This window comes from Ustilaginoidea virens, chromosome 4 (genome assembly GCF_000687475.1).
Source record: "Ustilaginoidea virens chromosome 4, complete sequence".
Classification (NCBI taxonomy): domain Eukaryota; kingdom Fungi; phylum Ascomycota; class Sordariomycetes; order Hypocreales; family Clavicipitaceae; genus Ustilaginoidea; species Ustilaginoidea virens.
In genome coordinates this window covers 3,758,147-3,785,987 of record NC_057319.1, presented here as the reverse complement: position 1 = coordinate 3,785,987, position 27,841 = coordinate 3,758,147, and the positions used below count along the sequence as shown (strand labels likewise).

Genomic DNA, 27,841 nt, shown 5'->3' with positions numbered 1-27,841 from the left:
ACCTTACATTTTTCGCTTGCTCGAACGTTTCTTTTGGTCCTCGGCAGCTGAAGACTCATCAACATCCATTGTATCGTCATTCGCAGGATTGCCCGCATCCACCATGACTCGCTTGTGTAAGCCTCTTCGAGGCAGAGCATCTCGACTGGGAAGGTCATGCTTCTTTTCGGAATCTCTTGACTCGCTAACCAGAACCTGAATCCTCTTGTCCGCAGCTCTCTTCTCCTTGTCCCTGGCGGCGGATTCGGCGCGAATGGCGGCTATTTTGGCTTCCAGGTCGCTGAGCGTCGAGGTGCATCGTTCTGACCAGCTCCTCAGAGCTGCAATCATGTCCGGGATGGATCCAGGAGCGAGGTCACGCAGGGGAGCCACACTGGTGACATGGACAGCCTGGCGCGCAGGGTCGAGAGTCGCGTGCAGCAGGCCGGCGTATATGACGGTGATGACGAGGTCCTCCAGCTCCCTGGCGGACCCCAGGCCCAGCGCATTCTGCAGCGCATCGTACGTCAGGTTCGATCTGTCGCGGGCGAGGGTGAGGAGAGAGAGCTGGCGGAGCTTGAGGGTCTGAGCGTCGTTTAGTTCCGGGACGGGATTCGCGGCGTCGAGGTAGGTCTGGAAGGTTCCGTAGGAGAAGATTTCGAGGAGGGCCAGGTGCGAGCCGAACTGGGGGCTGTCTGCGAGGGCCTGGATCTCGGGCTGTTGGAGGAGCTCTGCGAAGATGTACGTGTTGGGCGCCGAGGTGGCTCGCGTGACGAGGTCGGCAGCAGCTCGCGGGTGTGTGGCGGACCTGGCGAGGGCGAGGAACGGCTTGTGGACGACGACGCAAGGGCAGCGTTAGCACAGGGCTTGACGATGACCCCCAGCGGCAGGGCGGTGATGGTGATGGTGATGGTGATGGTGATGTCATTGCAAAGCGGTTATGCGGGATTGGAGCCGGTGGAGTTTGCGTACCTCGAGAGCATTGAGAGCTTTGGTTTGCTCCATGTTTGCCGAGGGCGCTTGGAGGCGAGGGAAGTCTGGGACCCTGGCCGGCCGCGCAGTGGCACAGTTCCGGGGGGGTTTGCTTACGGTTGAATCGCGGTAGGCTGGCTTGAAGGTGAGTGTCGTTTGGCGAGGCTGTCGCGGGCTTGTCGTGGGCCGACGTGGGTTGAAGCCTTGAAGGTGGGTGAGTGGGGGGGCCCTGGGGGGCTCTTGGGGGGGTTGAAGCCCTGCACCTGCGTGGTCTGGGGTACGTTAGGTACCTCCTAATGCCCGTGCCGGTACGGAGTGCGGCAGCCTTGTCCCAGGGTTTTGGAGCGCTGATTGAATGCGTGGCCGACTCGCATCCTAGACAATGTCTGGTCAAGTCCAATCCCCCAAGTTGGCACCTGCAAAAGCCCGAGCCATCCAGGTCGGCGCCGTGAAGCCGGTCTTTGCAAAGGGATCGTGGAAGGGACCGAGGGAATTCGTTAAGGGTGGGCCCTACGGCTACGGGTACCTACCTTAGGTACCTAAGTAGTTGCCGAACTACCTACCGAGTACCTAGAGAGGCAAACATCGGGCCAACTGGAGTCTGGGAAGGAAGGAACCAGACTGATTCTCCCGTTCCTTCCGCTTCCGATGGTTGAGAGGAATCAAGGCAGCAATCAGGAGGCAACTGCGACCCGGGGCTTTGCCCAACCAGCCAAGCCGTCCAAGACTCTCCAGCAGCTGCTGCAGCGGAGTTCGGCGGCATGCTGGCACGCTGGCACGCTGGCACGCTGGCTCGGTACATAAGTCAGATAAATGCCTCACTTCGCCGTAGCCGCGCTGCACCATCGTTGCCACAAAGGGGGTTCTATTCCGGATGCATGCGCTAGCGCTTGCGCTTGCACTTGAGCTGATGGCCCGGCCGTTCATTACCCGTTCAACGTTGGATTATTATTTTTTTTTTGGGTTGTTTCGGGTCAAAGATTGAGAATTTGAAATCAGGCGAACGGTGGGGCTCCATTGAAGCTGGGCGGGCTTTTGTGGACCTGACGTAACAATAAACGTCACATGCCTGGGCAGGTAGGTACAGTACGGACTACATGTAAGGTTGTTAGCCTCTGCCATCGAGCGGGCCAATGAGGCGAGGTTTCAGAATCAGCTCTCAGTACAAAGCATAGCATCATCTCGTTGCCCGCCAGAGTCATCTCTTTTTTTTTTTTTTTTTCTTTTTTGTTGGGAAACGTCTTCTCCCTCCGTTTGTTCCCGCTTGTGTCATCTTCGCAACCTGATAAATGGCGCTGCTGGGTTAGTAATTGTCGCCGTCGCCGTTTGCCTCTTTCAGCAAGACTTTGCCCCTAGGACAGACTCAGGCGCTTCTCGGTTGAGTCAATTCGGTATCTTGCTGCCCACCCTCCCCCTATTTCCACGGCAGCGATTTACTGCAACAAGCCAGGTTGCTTTCGATTCGGTGCGGTAATTCGCCTTTTTCCTCCTTCCCCGATCCTGGCCCTCTCCTTTGCCCTCCGACATATTTTGCTCTGCTCGCCGGAGCAGAGTGCAAGCGAGACAAGCGACCACTATCAACGAGATATCCAAAAAGGACTCGGCATGATCCTGCACAACCTGTGACAAAGCTCATCGAACGCCACAAAACCACTCCTCAAACTGGATGCACCAGCGAAAAGAGCTTAGCCTCATCACCGGACCTCTCGCTGTTGGCCGACCGAGTTCGAGCTTGCCGCCAAGAAGCTCTCTACCTGCCGGCGCTTGCAAGCGACACCGTCGACGCCATCTGCGCGCCTCCGCTACTACAAATGTCGCCTTCGCATGTCGCCATCCCACCGCGGGATAAAGGTGCTGTGAGCGCCCTGGGCGTATCCAAGAGCCCTCACATGGCCACCACTACTCTCCGAGTAGGTGGCATGACGTGAGTTTTACCAGCTCTCAGTTTCTCCCGACTTGCTTTCTCACGCCTAAACTTAGATGCGGAGCATGTACATCGGCTGTGGAAGCAGGCTTCCAAGGTGTTGCTGGTGTGGGCAGCGTCTCCGTCAGTTTGGTCATGGAGCGCGCCGTCGTCACACACAGCACTCGAATCATCTCGGCCGACCAGGTCCGAGAGATTATTGAAGACCGAGGCTTCGACGCCCAAGTCTTGTCCACCGACTTACCGAGCCCTTGCGTCACCCGCTTCAGTGAAACTGAAGGACCTCCGAGCAGCAGTACAAGTGTCACGACAACTATTGCCGTCGAGGGTATGACTTGCGGCGCATGCACGTCTGCCTTGGAAGCGGGCTTCAAAGGTGTCCCTGGAGTTCACACGTTCAGCGTATCGTTGTTATCGGAAAGAGCCGTCGTTGAACACGACCCGTCGCTACTTTCACCGCAACAAGTTGTCGACATCATCGAGGACCGGGGCTTCGGTGCCAATGTTGTTGATACAGTTCAGCCGTCGTTGCCCGCTGCCGGCAGGCAGGCAGTCGATGACAAGACCGAAAGCAACATTGCAATCACGACGGTGGCCATCGAGGGCATGACCTGCGGAGCGTGCACATCGGCCGTCGAGGCTGCTTTCAAGGGTGTCGGCGGTGTCTTGAAATTCAACATTAGCTTGCTCGCGGAGCGAGCAGTCGTTACCCACGATGCCACCAAGCTCTCCGCCCAGCAAATCGCGGAAACAATCGAAGACCGAGGCTTTGACGCCACCGTCCTCTCGACTCAGCTTGACACGGGCGATCTGGGGCCCCTAGTGTCGACGGCGTATTTCAAGCTGTACGGAGTCCCAGACGCCGCCGTGGCAGAGGCCGTGGAAAGCAGGCTAGCTGCTCTTCCCGGAGTCAAGTTTGTCTCGATTAGCTTATCCACGGACCGACTTACGGTCACCCATCAGCCTGGCATCGTGGGGCTTCGTGGCATTGTCGAAGCCGTGGAGAAGGAAGGCCTCAACGCCTTGGTGGCAGATGGCCAGGATAACAATGCCCAGCTCGAGTCCCTTGCCAAAACCAGGGAAATCAACGAATGGCGGACCGCTTTCCTGACGTCGTTGACGTTTGCGGTGCCCGCCTTTGTTATGGGCATGGTCTTGCCCATGTATCTCCCGAGCCTCGACTTTGGCAATCTTATGTTGGTTCCAGGCATCTATCTGGGCGACGTTGCGTGCCTTGTGCTCACCATACCCGTGCAATTCGGCATTGGAAAGCGGTTCTACGTGTCGGCATACAAGTCCATCAAGCACGGCTCGCCCACAATGGATGTCCTCGTCACTCTCGGCACATCCAGTGCCTTTTTCTTCAGCGTCGCCGGCATGGTCGTCTCCATGCTGTCGCCCCCTCACACAAGACCCAGCACCATCTTTGATACGAGCACCATGCTGATCACCTTCATCACGCTGGGGCGGTTTTTGGAAAACAGGGCAAAGGGACAGACGTCCAAGGCCCTGTCTCGTCTCATGTCGCTGGCTCCCTCGATGGCCACAATCTACGCCGACCCCCTTGCCGCCGAAAAGGCCGCCGAGACATGGGCAAGGTCCGCTGAGCAGGCACGGACGAGGAGCCCCTCCGAGACGTCCGGCAAGCAGGGCGCAGAGCCCGAGCACGGAGGCTTGTCCGCCCACGGAGAAGAAAAGTCGATCCCGACGGAGCTGCTCCAAGTCGGCGACATTGTCATCATCAGACCAGGCGATAAGATGCCCGCGGATGGCATCGTCGTTCGCGGAGAAACCTACGTGGACGAGAGCATGGTTACCGGAGAGGCCATGCCAGTGCAGAAGAAACCCGGCCAAAATGTCATTGGAGGAACCGTCAATGGCAACGGGAGGGTCGATTTCCGGGTCACGCGCGCCGGCCGTGACACGCAGCTCAGCCAGATCGTGAAGCTGGTGCAGGATGCGCAGGTGAACCGGGCACCCATTCAGCACATCGCCGACAAGCTGGCCGGCTACTTTGTCCCGACAATCCTGACCCTCGCTCTCGGCACGTTTCTGTTCTGGATGGTGGTGAGCCACGTGTTGCCCGACCCGCCCAAGATCTTCCTTCAGGCCGCTAGCGGCGGCAGGATCATGGTGTGCGTCAAGCTATGCATCTCGGTCATTGTGTTTGCTTGCCCGTGCGCGCTCGGCCTTGCCACGCCCACTGCCGTCATGGTTGGCACCGGGGTTGGAGCCGAGAGTGGAATCCTGATCAAGGGTGGTGGTGCTCTGCAAGAGACGGCAAGAGTCACCCAGGTCGTCATGGACAAGACCGGCACCATTACGCACGGCAAGATGAGCGTGGCCAGGACGACGCTCGCTCCCCTCTGGAGGGGCAGCGAGTGGAGAAGGCATCTGTGGTGGACGATTGTCGGGTTGGCCGAGGTGGGGAGCGAGCATCCCGTGGGCAAGGCCGTTCTGGCAGCCGCAAAGGAGGAGCTCGGTGTCGGACCCGACGGCACCATTGCCGGCAGCGTGGGCGAATTCAAGATGACGGTCGGCCGGGGTGTGAAGGCGCTGGTAGAGCCAGCCTCCTCGGCCGACCGGGTGCGATACAGAGTGCTGGCGGGCAACGCTCGGTACCTACAAGAGAACGGGGTTGAGATTCCATGCGAAGCCACCGAGGCGCTGGAGAAGGGCGAGACCGAGTCGTGGAGGAGAGGGACGACGTCTGCCAGCGCAGCAGCTACATCAGCTACACCAGCATCAGCAGCATCATCAGCATCAGCAGCATCATCAGCATCATCAGCATCATCAGCATCATCAGCATCATCAGCATCATCAGCATCATCAGCATCATCAGCATCATCGGCTGCTGGCACCACCGACATTTTCGTCGCGGTGGACGGCAAGTACACGGGCCACGTCTGCCTGGCAGACATTATCAAGGACGGGGCGGCGGCCGCCGTGTCGGTGCTGCACCGGATGGGCATCAAGACGGCCATGGTCACGGGCGACCAGCAATCGACGGCACTCTCCGTGGCGGCCGCGGTGGGCATACCGGCCGACCAAGTGTTCGCCGGCGTCAGCCCCGACCAGAAGCAGTCCGTCATCCGGCGGATGCAGTCCCGGGGCGAGGTCGTGGCCATGGTGGGGGACGGCATCAACGACTCGCCCGCGCTGGCGACGGCAGACGTGGGCATGGCCATGTCGAGCGGGACCGACGTGGCCATGGAGGCGGCCGACGTGGTGCTGATGCGGCCGACGGACCTGATGAACGTGCCGGCGGCCGTGCACCTGACGCGCGCCATCTTCCGCCGCATCAAGCTGAACCTGGCGTGGGCCTGCGTGTACAACCTGGTGGGGCTGCCGATCGCCATGGGCTTCCTGCTGCCGTTTGGGATCCAGCTGCATCCCATGATGGCGGGGCTGGCCATGGCGTGCAGCAGCATCAGCGTGGTTGTCAGCAGCCTTGCCCTGCGGCTGTGGCGGCGACCGCGGTGGATGAACGACGAGGCGGCAGCGGCAGCGGCAGCGGCAGCGGCAGCGGCAGCACAAGGCAAGGGCGGCGGCGGCGGCGGCGGCGGCGGCAGCGTAAGCAGCGTCGTGGTGGGCTGGGTAAAGGAGCTGCTGATGCTTGGCCGCCGGGGCGCCAGGAGAGAAGAGGGATATGTTGCGTTGCAGGATCTAGATGCCGAGCTGGCCTAGCCGGGACGTGCGATATAACTGCGACGGAACTGCGACGGAACTGCGATAGAACTGCATTGTCAGGTATTTTGTGGGAAATGTAAATCCCCCCGGATGATAATGTACATGCTGTCAGCTACCGACGTCCGTCTCAGGTTCGACCGAGGAAAGCCAAGCAACACATTGTCCCAGAGCCAAGTGCAAGTGCCCTTCGCCGCTTCGTCTTGGAATTAATTACCACGCGCTTCCTGCCCCTGCCCCTGCCGCCGCCGCTGCCCTTGAAAAAGCACGCTTTCGTGAGGCCCACACAGCTCCGTCCATCCTACGAACCTGCCAGGTGCTTCGTCGGACCAGGCGCCACCGTGCCGCCAGTCTTCAACATCCTGGTCGCCGCCCGGATACGCCCATCTGGCAACCCACTTGCGTCCGTCTATCAGCCTCGACGACAAGGCTTCCCCTCGCCGCGAGGCCTTGACAGCTTCGCCGGCCAGAGACCTCGCCAGTGGGAAAAACCACATCTTGCGGTACTCCGTGTCCAAGAATTCTTTGCCGCCCGTGCAGTGCCAGAGCCCGTAGATGTGCTTGGTGACAAGGTTGGTGCCCAGGGGCACCGTCCGTATCCAGTCCTCTGCCGACGCGCCAGGGTGCGTTCCCGACACGGAATCGTAGAGCTTCATCAAGGCGGCCCGGACGTTTTGCGGCATTTGCATTGCGTACCATCCGAGCGCTCCCCCTTGCCCGAGCAGGTCCATCGTGACGTTGGCCGTCTCGTTCTCCCGGCTGTACTCGAGGTGGCCGAGAAAGGGCTCGTTTCCGAACATGGTCTGGAACAACGACGACTCGTACTCGATAGCCATGTGCATCTCGATTTCTTGTGAGCCGCGCCTCTTCTCTGGGATGACGCGGGCGGATGAGGGCCAGCCTGACGCTTGCGCTGCTTCTTGGTCGCCTGCGTCTCCGCCTTGGCTGCCGACGATCCAACTACGCCTACGCCAGTACTCTTGCCGTCCCCAGACATTGGCCATGTAATACTGATCAGAGTCGGACTGCCAAAAGGTCTTGTTGTACGTGGCTTCAATCTCCTCCATCGTGGCATCCACAACTCTTCTCACGTCGCTGACTGGGCCCATGATGGTGCCCGAGTTCAGCCACCGCGGGTCGGCAGAGAAGAAGTCGTCGGGTCCTCCATCGGGGCCAAATGCCTCGTGCCCCAAGCTTGAAGGTGGCGCCGCCCAACACCGAGCGGCTCGTTTATCGGGCGGCCAGCATATCTTGTCCGGGCCGAAAAAGACGGTTTGCTTGATGTTCCTTCTCGAGGCCTCGTGAGCCGGCAAGCCCAACCGCTCCGCTAGAAGAGCGGTGGCCTTTGCCGCAACGTCAAAGTAGCGCTCCATCATCACTTCTGCTGGCAACTGGTGTATGATGTCGTAGCCATCGACCATCAGGACCAAGTCGTCGTCTTCCTCGGGAGTCAAGGAGGCAAGATACCTTTTCATGGCTCGTATTTTGGCGAGATGCGTGACGGCAGCATCGAATTCCCCCTGACCGTTCCAGCCAAGAAGCACTGGAGGTGGGTATCTGTTTGCAGTCGCCGAGGCCAAATTGTAGCAGAATTGTAGGTTGGATTTGCTCGCAGGCGTCAGAAAATGAAACCGCGACGTCTTAACGGTGGAGCCGAGCTTTTCCTGCTCCGTCTGAGCAGATAGAAAAGCGGCGGCGTTGTGCACCTTTGATGAGTCTGGCCAGAAACTGTTCGTCTCGACATGGCCAAACCGGTCCTATGTGTTTTATCCAAGCCTCGTTAATCGCCTTGCACGCGGCATCGAGTCGGCATATGCTGGCCAGCAACGTTTCAAGATTGTCGTACCATACCAGACAGATTCCTTGCCAATAGCAAGCCCATCAGCACCAAGGCCGTGCAACTTGCAAGCACCACATTGCGCCTAAGCGAGCCAAATGCGGCCATGACGACGAAACAAACAAGACAGGACAAGGACAGGCCAGGCCAAGAGTCAACCGGTTCACATTTCGTACAGCCGTGCTCGTCGGACAAGGTGCTAATGTTGGCTGTCACCAGTCGACTGCGAATAGCGACGCATAAGGATAGCTCCCTAGTTATATTGTGAGTGGAGAGGCAGGAAAAACAGAGTCGCTCCGTAGGATATGATAGGGGTCGTTGAGCGTAACGGAGGATACAGAGAGACGAGGGACAAGAGTGAATCGTACAACCGAACGGTGTCACCTAGTGTATCTACTTGGAAGGGCTTTTTTCTGCTCGTCGTCAAACAGGGTGTGTCAATGAGAGACGAACGGGCGGCACGTGTGCTGCAGCCCATACGATGGGCCCTTTATCCAATGCCGAGACTGAATGGCGTCTCCGTACCAGGCACAGGCACAGGCAGGCTTCGACAAACTCTCGTCCATTTTGGCAGGACGTCACGTCGCGGTTGGCACCTTCCGTTGCAGGGCGCGACACGGCGGCAGGAAGGGACGACGGATGGTTCTTTGTCAACGGCCGCTGCGTACCCTGGTGATGATGTCAGTAGCTTATATTGAGACGTGAGAGACGCGTCACGATCATGGGTTATGGTTTATAGCAGGAAAGTGCCCGTTGCATGTGGGCGCAGGGTGAGCATGTCTGTCCGTCGCGCCTTCCTCTTTCTTTTTTAAATGACGACGACAAATAAACAAGGCGGCTTGCCCGGGTCGGGGAGAGGAGAGGCTCCTGGTTGGGCGGGCGACTCGAGGCCAGGGGTGAAGTAAAGTAAAGTCTCCATCTTCATTCATCATCGGGTTGGTTCTACATAATCTGCGTGGTTCTGTAGTCCGTAGTCCCGCAGTCCGTGCTGCAGGCCACTGGCATCCTCGAGCGCGGGCAAGTTAACCATGTACCGTGCACATGAGATAATGCCAGACTCCGGGCACCCAAGGTAGGTAGGTAGGCGTGCTCTTTTCCGTAGTGTTTTGGTGAGATGCTGCCACAAGTCCCAGTGTGGCTGGCTCATGCAATCTATTCATCCATCCGCCTTTGCACTCATTATAATTATATGAACCACTCATACATAACCAGCAGGGACGACTAATCGCCCGGGACATGCATGCGTTGCGTTGTCAAGGCCCGTCTCACGACTCTGCCAAGGCTATCTTATAATTTAGCCGGCAATTGAGCTCTTCCGATGCTCCTGCTGCAATATAATGAATGTGCAGCAACAGCAGCCGGGCCCGGGGTCGCCGTGTCTTTCGAATCACGATTGCCTCACTTCTGTCGCGGTATTTTCGCCCTTGTCGCCTTGGGGGCAGCAGAATCCAAAGTCCGAAAGAAAACTGCGCAGAGTATGCATCTCATCCGTAGCCGGCATATTCCCCAGCATCTTGCAGAGGACGGTCAGTCCATCCACACATCCAAGTCACAAGGGCGTCTAGAATGCAACCTCCTGCATCCCTTAACATCATTGGACCCGATCCGCGCGCGGATTCATGAACTTTGGGGGTGATGCAGGTGGCCAAAGCATTGATGCTGAAACTGGTCAACAGTGGACCGTCTTGGCATGGCCTGGGTACATGAGACAAAGACGGGATGAACCGGCACGGCAGGTCAGCAAAGGTAAGAAGAGCTCAGTCCTTCATCTTTGCCAGTACTGACTTTTCGGCTGTTGCTCTGCTCCTTTGCTCAGAAACATCTTAATCTCTGCGGATTCAACCTCAACTTCCCTTCGTGGCGGCGTGGTTTGGTCAATGTGACCACCTTGTCCAGCTCTGCAAGTCCGGTTGAATGTCTTATTAGGGCGACTCTGCTTGCAGCCTTGCACGTCGCCGATCTATCTGCATTGCTAATATGGGCCCTTGCTTGGAATGTGCGAAGAGTACATACGACGTCCTCGGGAACACAACCGCTCCAACTGCGGGACGGGTACTCTGTAGAGAGCTTGATTCCACAATGGCGATTCTGTTGAAAAATGCTGCTGGGAAACGCCATCGTGAAAGCAATGTTGCAATACTGTCTTCCTCAAAATCACGCATCGAGGTTTTGGAGCGACTGCTGGCTTCCATGGCCCGGTACTTCGTCTCACATGCTTGGTACCCATCAGGTTGACCAGGTTGACAACCTCGAGACGCCCCCTTGCGTTGGTACGACAGTAAGCCGGCTGGAGGATGGAACCATGAGGCAGCAAAATTATCCGGCCCCATAGAGCGATAAGACACAGAGCATACTTATTTATTCTATGGCCCCGACCTTGGCGAGCTAGGGCCTCTGTTTTGAGAAGCGCGTCATGGTTGGTTGGCTGGGACGGAGTACAGAGCAGCAAACTCTTGACATTCGCTCCGTGGTACTGTATCGAGGGGGGAGTTTGGTTGTACTAGTTTCCACTGCGCGACTTTATTTTCCCGTCTCCTCTTCCCCCTCGATCTGCAGTCGGTCGTCCCTCGTCATGGCGCCTCTCTCTTTTCTGGACAGCATGTTGCAGGGGGCATCTCAGACTCTCGGAGCCGTCATTTTCCGAACAAAATTGGCCCTTTTTACGTAGCGCCCTAAATCGCCTGGCCCCAAGTGAGCCTGCATTCTCTTTTGCTTCCAGCATTGTGCCATTGTGCGGGTATATCAAGGTAGTATGCGGAGGTGGAGGGAGTTGCCTCCTCGGGCAACTGAATGCTGCATTCGGTAAACGTTAATTAGGTACCGATTCCAGCAGCCAGCAGCCAGACAGCTTGTCAAATGACGGACCAGTGACGGCACGGCTACTTGTCTACCTATGCGTTCGATGCGTGCAACACTCGATCTGGTTGAAGCCTGCCAAGAGTGTGTTAATGTAAGCCCTTGCAACCAAGAATTCGGAGCTTACAAGGAGAGGGCGACAGAAGCATTGGTAAGTCTCTGTCAAGTCTCTGGCAAGTTAGTAGGGCATGTTACAAGACCTCAACCTCTGACAAGAAACGGTGCGACGCGCATGGACTCGCCGTCTTTCATGTCACGGAGAGCCAGTTCTTCCATCAGATTCAGTCAATCTCGCCTTCCCCTTGTCAAAGACCTCTGTAATGCAGTGTGTCCAGGTTGCCCGATAGGAATCGTCCTGTTCGGCTAGGTGGGTAGCATTGTTGCTGGAAACAAACTCTAGTGTCGCACTGCAAGGATACAACAGTCCGATCATAATAAGCTTACCGCAAGTCAAACAAGGAGGCTAATAGCGCTGGAAATAAAACAAAATAAAATAATAAAATGCCGCATTTTACTCGGTAGGGTAGGTAGGTACGTCAGGCCCAACGAGCCGTGTGCGTCCCTGCAACGAAACCCCCCCTTGCCCCCGACTGAGCCTTCCCTTTGCCGGCGCGAAGACGGGATGATTGTGGGCTTCAGGGAGCACGGAGTATGGATAGACGGACGGACATCCGTAGTCGAGGTTTGAGCTACGGAGCACCCCGTACGTAGTGTTGGCAACATGATTCGAGGCTTTGCCAAGCCATCGCATTGACAGCATCAAGCGTTGTCCAATTGGTGGATGAAGCCGACACGGTCGAATAGGAACTTCGGTTGGCTTGTTGTCTGTTCGTACGCATTCTTGCTTCCTGATTGATTGCTAACGGCAGATATTGAGCACGGAGTCGAGCCAAGTGATGCCATTGCCAAGGCTTTTTTTTCGTGATGGGCCAGCCAAACCAGGCACGATCTCGGGTAATCTGGTTGCTTGCATCTTGCCCGCCACGGCACTTCCCATCGGGCATCCCAAATTCAGCCCCAGGGGCAGGAGATGGTCCGCTCTCACAGTGCCCAGACTTCAAATTCGCCTCGGTCAACGCTGATTGATCGAGACAGGCAAGCCAGGAGGTGGTGCCCTTCAGCAGCACCTTACCTACCTACTTACTCTCCCTGCCTGTTAAACCCAAACACTCGTCACCAAGAACCTTGTCTCAGTGGTCCGGGGCCGCCGTCCATCGTTCATGGGGAAGCGTCGGCGGTAAAAGTCTCTAAAAGTCTCGTGAAAAAGTCGGGACATGACGCTGAGGGCGGCGAGTGCTCGCGTACGCCATTAACATTGAATCAACAAGAGACGCATGCTACATAGGCAGTGGGTGGGGTTATGCTCGCTCAGAGATGCTCCCGGTCAGTCAATATTGACATGCAACTCTGGCTCGTGGCCACCTGCACCCAGCCTGCACCTGCCAAGCCTTACCTGGCCAGTTGCAACGATCGGATAAAGCTGGCGCGTTATCAAACAAGTTGGCTGGGGCCTTCATAAGTGAGCGTAATGCTTAAGCTAGGTATGTACTCCGTATGCCCCTTCCAGAACGGGCACTTGGGCACTGCACTGGGGGGGTGGTTTTGAGTAAAAAGCTCAAATGTTTCGAGGAAGGAGCCCTGCCCTTGCTCTTCTTGCTCATCAAGGAATCACGCACGCAGGGGTTTGCGTAGATGCTTGCAAAGGAAACAGGAAACATGAGTTGTCCAGAGAACAACCACCGCTTGAACTGCTGCTGTCTAGCAATCCGAGCGCAAACAGTTGCAGTATTTACCTTTGTCAATGCACGGGAGTAGCTTGTATGTAGTCTTGAACGTGTTTCAATGCTGACTCTGCCTGAATCGAGACTACATATCAACCGACCTATGCCCCCCCCTAGTCATTCGACCCCCCCATAATAACTTAACATGTACCCTCGCCTGAATCGTTGCCATTACATTGACCACCACCTCCTTGCCCAAATGGGTCGCCTCTTTCCCTCAGCAGCCCCCATCGGGCTTGCCTCACTGAAGTCGCCATCACTCGCCATCACTCGCCATCACTTGCCGTCACTCCAGGTCGCCACCACTCGCCACACACCCCTCGTAGCCGAAGCCTGTACGAAACCAGTCGGCCAAGACCCCGCTAGGACGTCTGAGGCCAGTGGACGTTAGCCATGCACTGCACTGCACCTCCTTCCCGATGCCAAGCCGCACGCCCCTTTCATCCGTCGCACCAGCCAGGCCATCATCACCACCGCGCGCCGCTGTTCCGTGCCTTGTCGACGTCGAGCCGTTGGTGCTTTGATCCACCATATTTGCACCGCACCGACTACGCCAGCCAAGTCAGGTCTTGCTTCCTTTCCATCCCCTCAATGTCTCCTGCTACAACTTATTACCCTTCGGATTCTCGTTTTTTATTTTCAAAAGTTACGTTCGAGTGCTCATAACGAAGTCTTGCCGAGACTCGGCAGTCACTATCATCCGTCACGCTCTCTAACCTTTTTGTTCTCTACCTATTTGTTGCTCTTGTGTCTCCACTATCGTTCGCGGATCCTGAGCCGCAGATACACCTCTCCCCCTCCGTTTCCAAACAGAAGAAGAAGAAGAAAAAAAAAAAAAAAAAAAAAAAAAAAAAAAAAAAAAAAAAAAAAAAGAGGGTGCGATCCTAAGCTCCCAAATCTTGCTTCGCCACGACGCAAATCGATCAATTGCCTCTGTTTCTCTATATTCATCCTGCCGACCGTCAATTACAGTCTGGTTGTTTGCTGTAACTCACCATTGGGCCGCAAACCATAATATGCCCTCGTCATAGTAGCACCGATTTCGAGTTTTTGGCAAAGGCTCACATCACTCACTCGAGTTGGCCTTTGACTACCCTGCTCGCTCACACAATTCCGCTACCGCAGAGATCGCAAATCATGTCCGCGGGAAATGACCAAGAGCCAACTCATCCCCACCAGACAGAGATCAAAGTCGAGCCAAAGACGTTACACCGAGATCTCGAGGCCATGGCTGGACTTTCTGCAGCCGCCAAGGACCAAAACTTGGACCACGAATATTCCATCCCGAGCACAATCAAGCTTACCTGGCTTGGGACTTATTTCTTCTTCTCCCTGCTACTCACGCTTTACAATAAGCTAGTGTTGGGCATGGTGAGTGTTCTGATGATCAAGCTCCACAGAGGCACCTTTTGCGCCAGAGGGTGTGTCCACAAGCCATTCTAACAAGTTGCTCGTCAGTTTCACTTTCCCTGGCTTCTCACCTTTCTGCACGCCTCCTTCGCGAGTATGGGCACATACGGCATGATGCACATGGGATACTTCAAGTTGTCGCGCCTAGGCCGTCGTGAGCACCTCGCCCTCGTCGCCTTTAGTGCCCTGTTCACGGCCAATATCGCCGTCTCCAACCTGTCTCTGGCCACGGTGTCCGTCCCCTTCTACCAGACGATGCGCATGTTGTGTCCTATGTTTACCATCCTTATTTACCGGTCATGGTATGGCAGAATCTACAGCTACATGACGTACCTGTCTCTTGCGCCCCTCATTATCGGCGCCGCCATGACTACTGCCGGCGAAATGACGTTTACTGACGCAGGATTCCTTCTCACCATCTCGGGCGTCGTTCTCGCCGCTGTCAAGGTACGGCTTCACATTTGCCAATGACGATGGGGCTGGGAAACTAACAAGAGTTTCAGACCGTCGTTACCAATCGATTCATGACGGGATCCTTGGCGCTGCCGCCTGTCGAGTTTCTGATGCGCATGTCCCCCCTTGCCGCGCTACAGGCTTTGGCGTGCGCCACAGCGACGGGCGAAGTAGGAGCGTTCCGCGAACTAGTCAACTCTGGGCAGGTTTCTGTTCCCACGTCGATAGCGTCACTGACAGGCAACGGCTTCCTTGCCTTTCTCCTCAACATTTCGTCGTTCAACACGAACAAGCTCGCCGGCGCACTGACAATGACGGTTTGCGGTAATCTCAAGCAGTGTCTCACAGTCTTGATTGGCATTTTCCTTTTCAACGTCTCGGTGGATTTGCTCAACGGGGCGGGCATGGCAGTCACCATGATTGGGGCGGGTATTTATAGCAAGGCCGAACTCGACAACAAGAGGGAAAGACTAGAAGCGCAATACACTCCTGTAGAGCAAGAGTCCAGATAGTAAGTGCAAGCGCGTGCGATTTTTTGATTTTCGAGATACCCAACGGTTTGCAATGGGCCGACTAGGGGCGGATAGAGAGAAGGAGGACCCAGATGATGACGGGGCGCGGCATTACAATAAATGGATTCATTCGGCATAGACTTTCTTTCTCGGCCAGATGCGGCGTGCAGATTGCGAACCTTGTTTTTTTTGGGGGGGTTTTTTTTCCCCACGGGCATCTATTTCGGTTGCACTGGGTCGGAGGAACGGCTGCAGTATATTCGGTTCCAGATTCATTGTTTACGCGAGCTCACTGTGAGAAGAGGCCGTCGAAGCGAGAGAGGCCCCTTGTTTTTGTTTGCCTTGTATATATACCTGTCAGCCCGGAAGGAAGAGGGAGCTGTCGTCATGACGAGATGGAGCTTGGGCGTTGCGGGGGTTCTTTGCACTGGCAGCAGGCGCATGCGCACTGCGTGTGTCGGACGCACGCATTAGGTATTTCCAGGATAAGGTAGTTTTGTTGACTGATAAACAAGATGGTGATTATCCTGAAGTGCAGCTCCGTTTGGACGTGTCCAAAAGCTCTTGTTGGGAATTTCAATTGGGACCGTTTGCGTTGGATACCTACCTAACCTACCTAGGTACCTAGGTAGGTAGGTTAGGTACCTAGGTAGGTAGGTTAGGTACCTAGGTAGGTACCTAAGGTACCTAGCCTTAGGTACCTACCTCCTAACCTGGCAAACAAGCACTCGCTTGGGCCATGCATCTATCCATCTCGTCACGTCTGCCATGCTCTTGCTTGGCACGAGGCTGCTCTGGTTTGGCGCCGTTGAAAATAGTTGCCGGCGTATTTATCCGTCCGTCCTGTGCCTTGGTTCGGTCTGGTCCGGCTGGTCCGTGTGCCGTTCGGAGCCACGCCGGCCGAAAGCAGAACTACCAAAAAAAAAAAAAAAAAAAAAAGAAAAGAAAACGAAGGCGGGCGTCGTTGGACGACAGCGACAGGACGCGTTGGGTGTTGCGCAAGTGCGTACGCGTCCTTTTTTAGTGGGGCCTGGCTTTCGAGGTGGGGCTGGGAGGCTGGGGTGGTGTTTTGGCGAACAAAAAGAAAGACCAAGCACTCCGTACCGAGGACGGAGTAACTCCGCACCACGGAGATTGGTACAGAGCTCTGGGTAAGGGTCACTGGTCGGTCAATCGGCGCGGGTGGGGATTGGCACCAGACCCGTCCTGATAAAGGGGGGCTGGTGACGCGGCAGTGGAAGGCGGCTTGCAGGGCAAGGGGCTTGGGTGGAGCGTTGGCCCGAGCGGACCAGCTGTACGGAGTACTCCGTACTCAGCAGCTGAAAGCTTTATCCCCAAGTGCAAAGTGCAAAGTGCAAGTGCAAAGTGCAAGTGCAAGAGCAAGTGCAAGAGCAAGTGCAAGTGGGGGGCAGAGACTAGACCGGAATGGTAAGTCGAACGTTATTGATGTATGGCTGGCTGGTTGGTCGGGGTCGGGACTCGGCATCGCAGCGTGGCAGCCAGCGTCACTAGATTCGAAGTTAGGGGCCGCGGAGAACCAAGCCAAGTTCGTCGTCAACTTGGATGGAGACATATGAGCAGTCGACCCCGCAAACTGCCACGCTGCGGCTGCCTGATGCGGTTGGCGCGCCTGGTCGACGGCAAGCTTCAAATGGATGTTTGTCGGGCACGGAGTGCAGTTAGCAAGGCACTAGGGCATCGCTGAGCCGCGTTCTTTGACACAGAAGAGCGAAAAAGGGGGGTGGCAGGGATAAGGGACACGACAGATAACCAAAGTAAAAAAAATTAAATAATTAAATAAACAAATCAATAAATAAAAACATAAAATAATAATAAATCGAAACCCCAATAAATGGAACCGCGTCGTGTTAGCTGGACGGATCAGACAGAACCAAACGCCTCGGGAAACGCCCCTTGCTGTGAAAAAGGACATGGCGGCGTGCTAAATCAAGGCTGCGGCTGTTTTGGGGGCGCCTTGTAACAGGTAGGTGACGCCAGCAAGCACCTGTTTGGGGTCTCAAGCAGCGGGCGGGTGGCTGTCCCGGGGCCAGCCTAGTCGACGGAGGCTTTCGCGAGGGCTTTTGCAAGGCTTTTGCGAGGCTTTTGCGAGGCTTTTGCGAGGCTTTTGCGAGGCTTTTGCGAGGCTTTTGCCCTTGGGCCAAAAGCACCGGACTGCAAAGACTCGCAGAGGGCCCAAAGATCAATCAGACTGGTCGTGCTGGCACAGGCGCCAGTTTGCGCGTCGCATCTTCGAGGCCATTCGAGGCCATTCGAGGCCATTCGAGGCCATTCGAGTATCCGTCGCGCCTCGCAACGACCCGTCAAGCCAACCGCAGAGGGGGCTATCCAGCCGAGCCTTTCACGGTGTCGCCGACGTCCAAACCCCCCACCCCCCCTGGGCATTGCATTGTCTCTGGCAAACAGTCGGGGCTCGCCACTCCTGCCAGTGTTATGCCCAGGCTTCGTCGTCTGCGCCTTGGCCGTCGCCAAAGTCCTCGGCTTCACAGTCTAAGCCAGGGCACGGCAACCTGGACCCTCCCAGGAAATCCTGCCGGTGATTCTCGGAACGTGAGGAACCCATGCAATTCCGGTCTTCACCACTGGCGCAGTAACCGTAATCAATCGACCCCGCTGCCCTTTGTAACTCGCGGATGCCCCGTTCAACATCAGCCAGCGTCGCGTTCCGCTGCAAGCCGAGGGCAAGTGCAACAACCTCAAGCTCAGCAACGGCCGCGCCTGGGGACAATCCCCCTTCCTGCAACGCCATGTCCGCACCTTTCGGGTCGAGTGTTAGCACCTCGGGGGCCTCCGAGGGATTCGTGTTTCCGGCCCAGGATACCGAGTCGAGCGGGCTCTCCAGGTTGGAGTTGCCGCTGCTTTTTTTGAGCATGACGAAGCGCAGTATGACCTCGGTGACTGTGACCAGGATGCTAATCAGTATGAGTACGATGACGATCCACGTAATGCAGCTCATCTTCGCATCCGCTATCGAGTCGGACAGAATTTCGGCCAGGTCCAAGAAGACGCGACATCTCTCGTTGAGCACCTTGATGCGAAGGTCAATCTCCAGATACTCCCGGATAGCAGCGTACAGGGGATGAAGTGTTGGCTCCGAATCCCAAAAGAAGTTTGGCACGTCGAGAATGTTGGATGCTGTGTAGATTTGGTCACCATGTTAGTAAGCTGTGTGTGTGTGTGTGTGTTTTGGGTTTTATTTTCTTCTTGCTTTCATGACGCTTGGTACGTGCCGTCGCCTCGGCTCGCCCTCGCATAACCAAGTCGCGGGCGTGAAGCACTTACAGAGGTTAATGTCCACACGGCTCTTGAACAATTTACCCAAAAGTGTAACAATCTCGACCCTCGTCATGTTCAACTGTCCCGTCAGTGCCAACGTCTTTGGTACATGTTGCGCGTCAAGCATCGTTTCGCTCATCCGCCCTTCAAAGAAGCACAGCTTCGTGCTTTGTGCAATGGCATGACTTATGGTCAGCTTGATCATGTGGTCGGAGCGAGGAAGCAACGTGATCATGTCGTTAAACACCCGAGGAAGTTTGACATCGGCGCTGTATTCGAAGTGGAACTCTTCCGTCTCAAAGTCATCTTGTTCCAGGGGCCGCGTCAAGAGCGAGACGCCCGTTTCGGCGTCGGCAAAGGTTAGGTCGGCCAGAATGTCCTTTTCCTGATGCTCTGTAAAGTTCCAAAACACAACCACGCCGTAGGAAAATACGAATATCTCGCCAAAGCTTTTCGCATCAGGGGCCAGCCGATTGATCTGGGACGGGATGCCGTCTTCCGCGTCTTGCTGAGCTTCATTTCTGGGGGGCGACGAGGGTCCGTATCGACTGGATTCTCCACCCTCACGTCGGGGACTTCCTGGCGAGGTGTATGCGTCGTCTGCAAAGTAGCCCTTGTAGTGATCTCGTTGTTCGCTTCTCTCAATCTCCAGATCCAGCATAGTCTTTCCTGTGCCAGGAGTCTTGAGCATCGGCCGGCCACGCACCCGAAATCCTTCCGTGCCGTTCAGTAGCGGCAGCGCATAAATAGCGTACAGGCAGTCGTCGTATAATTTCGTCCTGGCGTCGTGCTTCTTCCTCAGGAATTCGGACGTCTCGGTCGTCTTGTACGCCTGGGCCGTGCAGTAAGCCGTCAATCGGCTGACCCTATCCTTGCGCTGCTGTTTGGGCAGTCTTTCGGCGTAACTCTTTCCTCTTACACCACCTCTTTGCCTCAAAACATCTAGCTCCTCATCCCGCAACGGCCCGTCCTCTTCGCTCTGCAGCCTTCGTGACATGGCTGCCTCGCTCTCCATCTCCTCGTTGCTGTCCTCGGCGCTTTCATCGGTCTCGGGCAAAAGCACCAGCTTCTGGCTGATTTTCGTCGTTCGCGAAGGCATGGTTTGTCCGGTTCGTGATTGAAGGTTGGGTAACCCGCCCCCGGAAACCATGCGCCGACCTTGGCTGCTCCCAGGGGCTGAACCTGGTCTTTGCCAGGTCGGGGGTCCTCGCGGCTGACCGGATGGAATTTGTGAATTGTATTGCAGCACATTGTCGACAGTCATGAATCTCATCGGCATGCGGACGACAGGAGCCCCAATGCTCGTATCGGGGCGTCGGGAAACTCTTCGCTGATTTGGCCTCTCTCTGGCGTCGGTTACCTGGCCTTGCGTTAGTGGGGTTGGAGCCGTCCGTCGAGATTCAGGAGAGAAGAGCTTACAAGGACCGTGGGTCCTTTCTTGCCTGACGACATGTTTGTGGCCAGCCACAGGGTCGGGCTTGTGGTAGTATGCTTTCTCTCTGGCTCTACTTTTATTTTTATTTGAAACCGTAAATTAAGGCTGCGAGCAGATCAAAAGGCAAGGCGATGAGACCTGTTGGCGATGGAGGCGAGAGAGGTGATGTTTGGAGGTTTTGAAAGAGGCGAAGCGTCGGAGCCATGCTCAAGAACAATGAGATTAAACTTGGAGAGTGGGAATGGGTCCAACCAATCAGGCGTTGCTGCCTAGTATGCTTTTGGGGCAACCCAATCCAGTCAAGGTCTTCCTAGTGACGCATCTCTGGTCACGCTGAGCTAAATCCAAACCCCCGGTCATCTTACCCTATCGGATAATCTACTAGCTGCGGAGTATTGTTATGCAAATGCTCATCATGAGTGTCCTCGACTCCTCGGAGGGAGCAATGCTCAACCTTTGTTGGTGGCTTGCGGACCAGAATTTTGATGGGCATACAGAGTACGCTACCGTGAAAACCCATTGACAACAACGACCTGTGATGCATGCATGCACATGCATGCATGCATGACGATGACGCATCGTCGCAGGCATGCTCCGCTGCCACCTTCAGGCTTGACGTGCAATATTAATTATCCGTGAAAAAACCCCTCCCTCGAACTTCATCTCCACCGCCACAAAGCCTCTTAAGGACCGGCCCGCGTGAATGGAAGTTTGCTGACTCGGTTCAACTCGAACCAGACCCCGCGATGGTTGTCACTGATGTTCATCCTGAAGGTCTAGGGGCCTGTGACCAGCTGCATGCAGATTTCTAAGCGAAGAAAATACACGGCACTTGTCGGTGCCAAGGCCCATTTGAGCTCTGCGCGCCACTGACTGACTGTTGCATTGACGGACGATAAATATCAGCTCAACTTTACCACCATCCTGCTGGTGTTTGCTAGCACTTCCCCGTCAGCAATTAATTAAATACCACTGAAGGTGATGGAACCATGAAACCATGGAACCCGGTAAATAAGGCTCAAGCTCGGGGGCCATCCAAAAACCTGGCAGCTGATGGTCGATGCCAGCCAATCATATCGTCTATTAACCCGTTGCCGGGGGGTTGCCTACATGTTTGTTTACTTTTCCTCAGTGTCAACGCAGCGGGCTAGGCTAACCTAGCCGGGCAGAAAAAAAGAGGAAGGAACCCCGCGCCGATTGCCAGCTGATAGCCAGGTGCATCCAGGTGAGCGAGCATTCATGACGATGGTTATTGTAACCAATGTATGTACCTGTAATTGCACCTTTGGATTCACTCGTCATCTGCTCCCTTGCTTGACCTAGACATCAGGCCTACCGCATCTTTAATCCTTTTTGACGGCGACCTGCCCCTTTTCGAAGATCAACACACTTTGGCGAAGCGTATATCTTCATTTTTTTTTATTCCTTTTCTTTTCTTTTCTTTCCTTCCCCCCCCCCCCCCCCCCCCCCCCCGTGCTGGCGCAGGCAGACGGTGTGTTTGAACGCCGATCTTATTGTCGGCATTTTGGTCGTGTCTCCCACGTTCCCTCTTTCGCAAGAAACGTATGTCTCAAAATCGGCCACTTTGTCAACTTTATGTGTCCGTTCAGAGCGCTCTCCAACATTGCAGCTCTGTCTCGATTCTGAAGAAAACCCCGACTTCGAAACGATGTGCAGTTGGTCGTAGGGACACACTGACACGCGCTTATTATCTCAAACGCAGCAAGGGATGCGGAGAACAGCCAACGAGTGACGACAAAGCGACAAACGACAAACGACAAACGTGGACCAGTGGAGGGGAGGCGACACCGAGACGTCGGCACAATGTCGTTCCATCCATATCCCCTGCGTCCTGCCCACACTGCTGGCCTTACTTCTCCCACCACGGCGACGCATGACAGTAGCACGTTATCTATCAGTACATCCGCTATCAACCGCTTCCCTTCCACCGCGTCATCATCGGCATCTTCAGGCTATTCCTCGACATCGATCCACAGTGCCGATTCCCAGTTCTTTTCGGCATCCAGCAACTACGGCTTGGTCGCTGGCTCCAAACACAAGCGTGGCCAGAGCGATGTTCTAGCTAGGGCGCGAACCTTTGAAGCTGTTGCCACCAGCAACTGTAAAAAGGCACCAGACAACCCCCCGACCACACCTCCTCGCCAATCCTTTCGACCCTTGCCCCCAGCTCCTGTTTCATCCCCACGGACTGGTGGCCATGCCGCCTTGCCTCAGAAATCTTCCAGGCACGAACGTGGAAAGAGCGTGGACATTGGAAAACTTTCCCTCTCTCAGTATGACGGGGCTACGGGGTCGCCCACATCTCCGCCCCGTCCGCCAATGATGAGACCAAACTCGATGCTCTTGACTCGATCCGACTCGATAATTCGCAGTAAGGCCACCAAATCGCATGCCGGCGGCTCCCCTCAGGCAACTCACACAACTCATATCGGCCGGCCGGATCTTGAGCTGCTTGGGCGATCTTCTACTCGGGAGCTTCGCACCTTGTCGCGGCTGGTCGAGTCCGATGCCGCCGAAGACTTCACCATTACATCGCCCGCCCAGGAAGTCGTCGGGCTGCGGGGTCGACGTCGACTGCAACGCGCGGACCGCACAAACTCCGCTGGCGGGACCAGATCCGGCGGGTACGGATGGGAAGGTCGCAACTGGATGGATAAGCAGCGCCAGTTTCTTCAGGCCTACGAATATCTATGCCACATAGGGGAAGCCAAAGAGTGGATCGAGGATGTCACACAAAAGTCTCTCCCAGCCATCGTCGAACTGGAGGAGGCTCTGCGAGATGGCGTGACTCTGGCCAATGTCGTTGAGGCGTTGAATCCAAACAAACGGTTTCGAATATTTCACCATCCCAAGCTCCAGTTTCGTCACTCGGACAATATTGCCATTTTCTTCCGATATCTTGACGAAGTCGAACTCCCTGATCTCTTCCGATTTGAACTGATAGACCTCTACGAAAAGAAAAACATACCCAAAGTCATTTACTGCATTCATGCTCTCAGTTGGCTGCTGTTTCGCAAGGGTATTGTCGACTTTCGCATCGGCAATCTTGTTGGCCAACTGGAGTTTGAGCATCATGAACTGGAGGCGATGCAGAAGGGACTGGACATGCTTGGGGCTAACATGCCAAGCTTCGGTAATATGGGAGCTGATTTTGGGGTCCCCGAGCCTGAACCGGAAGAAACAGAGGAGGAGCGAATCGACCGCGAACTCGCCGAAAACGAAGGCTGTGTCGTCGATTTACAAGCTCAAGTTCGGGGAGCCCTGCTCAGACTGCGACTCGGAGAAAGAATGCAGCGGTTTTGGGACGAAGAGGATTGGTTGATTGACCTGCAATCACGAATTCGTGGCGATTTCAGCCGACAAATTATGAGCTACCGGCTACAAATGCGGCGATCGGCCATATTGGTGCAGAGCGCGGTGCGCGGATTCCTGGTCAGGGAACGGCTGAAACGAAGCGAGAGCTTCTGGAGGACCCTCGAGCCGGATGTCCTGGAGCTGCAAAGCATGGTACGGGCAAACAAGGCTCGCCGCGACGTACGAGACGTATTGTGCCAGTTGGGGGGCTGCAGGGGGCTCGTCCGGGAAATCCAGGCAGTTTCCAGAGGCTTCTTGCTCCGCAAAACTTTGGCAGCTCAGCACAAAGAGACAGAGATGACATCTGACAATGTCGAGAGGCTTCAGGCATTTGCTCGCGGAATGGCATCCCGGGTCAAGGTGAACGAGAATCTGCTGCTGCTGGAGGAAGAGGCCAAAACCATTGCTGCACTGCAAGCTGCTGCGAGGGCTTTACTCACTAGAACTCGGATTGATCGCGAGCAGCAGCACCTACGGGGGCTTGCGCCTCAATGGGAAGCACTGCAAAGTATTGTACGAGGCAAACTGTTTCGAGAGAAACTGGAGGCATGCAAAGATGAAGTTCGGAAGCATGATTTTGATATCGGACAGCTGCAGGCTGTTATACGTGCTGGAGCCGTTCGTCGTGAAGTAAAAAAGCAGCTGGATTCTCTCGACGCAAATCTCGAAGCCATTCTGTCTCTTCAGTCAAGCGCCAGGGGCATGCTAGAGAGACGCAAAGTGTCGGCCTTGGGAAGACAGCTCAATCTTCACGAGGCCCGCATCATGGACCTGCAAGGGCTATGCCGAGGCTACATCAGCCGAAAACACGGCACGGCACTACTAGACGAACTTTGCTCCCACGACGAGGCGACAGCTACGTTTCAAGCCATCCTGAAAGCCATGATAGCCCGAGCTAGAGTTGACGACGTACTCACCGAGCTTGAGGAAGAAGAGGCGTCTATTGCTGCTTTTCAAGCTGGCGCAAAGGCTTCTATTGTGCGCGCCAGGTTCGAGGAGAAGAAGCGATACTTTAACGAAAACATGAAGAAGGTTATCAAGATTCAGAGCTTCGTCCGAGCCAAGGTTCAGGGCGAGGCTTACAAGAGCTTGACAACTGGCAAGAACCCCCCCGTCAACGCCGTGAAGAATTTTGTCCACCTTTTGAACGACAGCGACTTTGACTTCAACGAAGAGGTCGAGTTTGAGCGCATGCGCAAGACTGTTGTCCAACAAGTGCGCCAAAATGAGCTGCTGGAGCAGTATATCGATCAGCTCGACATAAAGATTGCTTTGCTCGTCAAGAACAAGATTACTCTTGACGAAGTCGTCCGACATCAGCACAACTACGGAGGAAGCTCGATGGGCCTCTTGGCAAGCAGTACAATCACTTCAGCCAACCAATTTGATCTGAAAGCCCTGAACAAAAGCTCGCGAAAGAAGCTAGAGTCTTATCAACAACTCTTCTTCACTCTGCAAACCCAGCCTCAGTACCTTGCCCGGTTGTTCAAGCATCTGCGTGAAAACGGCACATCTGAGAAGGAAGGCAAGAGAATCGAGCTTCTCGTCATGAGTCTGTTTGGCTATGCGCAGAAGCGACGTGAGGAGTACTATCTCTTGAAACTGATTGCGAGGGCTGTTCGGGAAGAGATTGAAGGAAGCAGAGCGATTCAGGAGTATATCCGAGGCAACTACTTTTGGCCCAAGCTGCTGGGCAACTACACCCGATCACCCAGAGATCGAAAGTACTTGCGCGGCGTTCTGGGACCTCTTATACGCGACAATATCATCGAAGACCCTGCCTTGGACTTGGAGAGCGACCCCATGCAAATCTACCGCTCTGCCATCAATAACGAAGAACTCCGGACCGGGCGCCCCGATCACCGGCCCCTTGACGTGCCGCGAGAGGTGGCGATTAGAGATGCCGAAACTAGACGCCTCTTCATAGACCATCTACGGGACTTGCGGGAGATTTGCGACCAGTTCTTCCTGGCCTTGGAGGACATGGCTCCCAAGATGCCATATGGCACCCGATTTCTCTGCGGCCAGATGTTCCAGGCTCTTTGTCAACACTTCGGCCGCGAGCCCCAGGAAAATTTGCTCCAGATTGTCGCCAACTGGTTGTGGAAATTCTACCTCCAACCGGCGTTGACCATGCCGGAACAGGTGGGCGTCATTGAAAGATCGCTCAGCCCGCTTCAGAGAAGGAACCTGAGCGAGGTGGCCAAGGTCATTGGGCAGATTGCGTCTGGGCGACCTTTTGGCGGCGAAAACATTTATCTGCAGCCGCTGAACAACTTTGTCACGGATTCTGTCCAGCGCCTCCGACAGATTCTGCAGAGCCTGATTTCCGTCCCTGACGCTGAGCAAACATTTGATATTGACGAGTTCAACGACCTGTACGCCAAGAACAAACCAACCTTGTACATCAAGATGACGGACGTGTTTGCCATTCACCACCTGGTGGTGTCTCATCTCCCCTTCTTGTGCCCTTCGCGCGATGATGTGCTTCGAGACATCATTCAAGAGCTGGGTAACGTTAAGAGCAACGAGAGCGAGATGAACGCCGCCGGATCGTCTGATATACAAATGTTCTTGACCCCGAAAATTCACGACGTCCAAGATCCCGAAGAAGACATCAAGGCACTCTTCATGGAAACCAAGCGCTGCGTCCTGTACATCATCCGTGTGCAGACGGGTACCAACCTGCTGGAGATCTTGGTCAAGCCCATCTCCAACGAAGACGAGGGAAAATGGCAATCTCTGTTGCACGAAGACTTTTCCTGTGGCAAAGACACGCGCGGAGCGTATTCGGACTCGAACATGGTTGACGTGACTAGAATGTCGTATTACGAACTCAAGCGTACGGCGCTTGAAAACATCATGAGGCTGGAACAGATGGGACGTATTTCGAAACAAAACTACTACCAAGATGTTCTGAACGCCATTGCCAGCGATATCCGAACCAAGAGCCGCCGAAGGGTGCAGAGACAACGGGAACTGGAGGGCGTCCGACTCACCTTGGGCAACCTTTACGACAAGGCAAAGTACCTGGAGCAACAGAGGAAGACGTATGACGACTACATTGAGCAAGCGATGGTGACGCTACAAAACAAGAAAGGGTAGGTTCCCCCCGCCCCGGGGTTCATTTCCCCTGTTCATTCCCCCCCCCTTTTTTTTCTTGCTTGTCTCGGACCAGAGCTTGATTATTCTTGCTGCTGACTTTTGCTCTCATTGGAAAACAGGAGAAAGAAGTTTATCCTCCCCTTCACCAAGCAGTACAACCACCAGCGCGAGCTTGAACGAAGTGGCCGCGTTCCCAAGTTTGGAAGCTACAAGTACAGCGCTCGCGCCCTTTCGGAAAAAGGTGTGCTGGTTTCGTGGGACGCATTGGGCGATCGCGACTGGGACAAGATTAACATTACTATTTCGTGCGACGAGGTTGGCGTCTTCGTGATTGAGGGATCGCGCGGTCATATCCAGATGCCTGGAGCCAGCGCCATGGTGCCCATCGAGGACATGCTGCAGGCACAGTTTGAGGCTCACCAGTTCATGAACTTGTTTGAGGGAAGTCTCAAGCTGAACGTCAACCTCTTACTACATCTTGTGTATAAGAAGTTTTATGGTACATGAAGGCTCTTTCTGTCTTTTGATTGACTAAAGGCACGGATGGGCCGTTTCTGAATGAATGAAGAATTCCATGGCATGTGTGTGATGGGGAAGCATTGCTTTAAGGGGAAGGCGGCGCGAGATTTACTGTTTAGGATGGTCTTTTCTCCTTGTTCTTCTTCGTCCCCTTTTCTTTCTTTCTTTCTTTGTTTCTTTCTTTTTTCGTCTTTTTTTGGCCGGGCTTCATAGGGTGCACTTGGGAGCATTTTCAATGTCGGATGGCGACGATGGGGGAGGTTTCTCCTCACAAGATTGTGTGTCTGGGCGCTGCAGGAGTCGAGATGCTGACTCGGTAAACTACATAAGGCATTCATTCAGAGGCAGAGGGGAGGCATGAAGACACCAATGATGAGGGAGGAGACGGAACGGCAATTCTTAGGTATACCAGGGCGTAACGATGTAGCATGTAGCAGATTGATTTCAAAATCCACACTTGTTTGTTACAGAAGATACATTTATATATATACATACATATAAGTTTATGTTTTATTTTTGGTCCATGATGACGACGATGTCGATGTCGATGATGCGATGAAGGCGGCTGGCTTTCAACGCCTTTACCAACGCCCTTTTACCAACGCCTCTGCTGACGTCTCTACTGACGCTTTGTGCCTGCGCCTGCGCCTGGTATTGAATTGAAACGCCGTTTAGAATGCTGCGAACGCTTACCCCACAGTC

The 27,841-nt window shown here is 55.1% G+C and overlaps 6 protein-coding genes across 6 annotated transcripts; 3 read left to right on the top strand and 3 right to left on the bottom strand.

The window, feature by feature from the left end:
- Positions 1 to 3: 3 nt before the first annotated feature.
- On the bottom strand, positions 4 to 984 carry UV8b_05465 (uncharacterized protein; the record flags this gene model as incomplete). Its single annotated transcript, XM_043142962.1, has 2 exons — positions 4 to 807; positions 952 to 984. The coding sequence occupies 2 exons, from the start codon at positions 982 to 984 to the stop codon at positions 4 to 6; spliced, it is 837 nt and encodes a 278-aa protein (XP_042998895.1).
- Positions 985 to 2,762: 1,778 nt separating this feature from the next.
- Positions 2,763 to 6,562, top strand: UV8b_05464 (uncharacterized protein; the record flags this gene model as incomplete). The annotated part of the gene is made up of 2 exons (XM_043142961.1): positions 2,763 to 2,875; positions 2,932 to 6,562. 2 exons carry the CDS (start codon positions 2,763 to 2,765, stop codon positions 6,560 to 6,562), a joined length of 3,744 nt encoding a protein of 1,247 aa, XP_042998894.1.
- Positions 6,563 to 6,771: 209 nt separating this feature from the next.
- On the bottom strand, positions 6,772 to 8,444 carry UV8b_05463 (uncharacterized protein; the record flags this gene model as incomplete). The annotated part of the gene is made up of 2 exons (XM_043142960.1): positions 6,772 to 8,319; positions 8,409 to 8,444. 2 exons carry the CDS (start codon positions 8,442 to 8,444, stop codon positions 6,772 to 6,774), a joined length of 1,584 nt encoding a protein of 527 aa, XP_042998893.1.
- Positions 8,445 to 14,173: 5,729 nt separating this feature from the next.
- Positions 14,174 to 15,411, top strand: UV8b_05462 (uncharacterized protein; the record flags this gene model as incomplete). Its single annotated transcript, XM_043142959.1, has 3 exons — positions 14,174 to 14,407; positions 14,495 to 14,893; positions 14,950 to 15,411. 3 exons carry the CDS (start codon positions 14,174 to 14,176, stop codon positions 15,409 to 15,411), a joined length of 1,095 nt encoding a protein of 364 aa, XP_042998892.1.
- A 2,449-nt stretch (positions 15,412 to 17,860) lies between these two features.
- UV8b_05461 (uncharacterized protein) lies at positions 17,861 to 20,157 on the bottom strand (the record flags this gene model as incomplete). The annotated part of the gene is made up of 3 exons (XM_043142958.1): positions 17,861 to 18,564; positions 18,712 to 20,065; positions 20,125 to 20,157. The coding sequence occupies 3 exons, from the start codon at positions 20,155 to 20,157 to the stop codon at positions 17,861 to 17,863; spliced, it is 2,091 nt and encodes a 696-aa protein (XP_042998891.1).
- Positions 20,158 to 21,964: 1,807 nt separating this feature from the next.
- Positions 21,965 to 27,127, top strand: UV8b_05460 (uncharacterized protein; the record flags this gene model as incomplete). The annotated part of the gene is made up of 2 exons (XM_043142957.1): positions 21,965 to 26,616; positions 26,740 to 27,127. The coding sequence occupies 2 exons, from the start codon at positions 21,965 to 21,967 to the stop codon at positions 27,125 to 27,127; spliced, it is 5,040 nt and encodes a 1,679-aa protein (XP_042998890.1).
- Between the last annotated feature and the right edge of the window lie 714 nt (positions 27,128 to 27,841).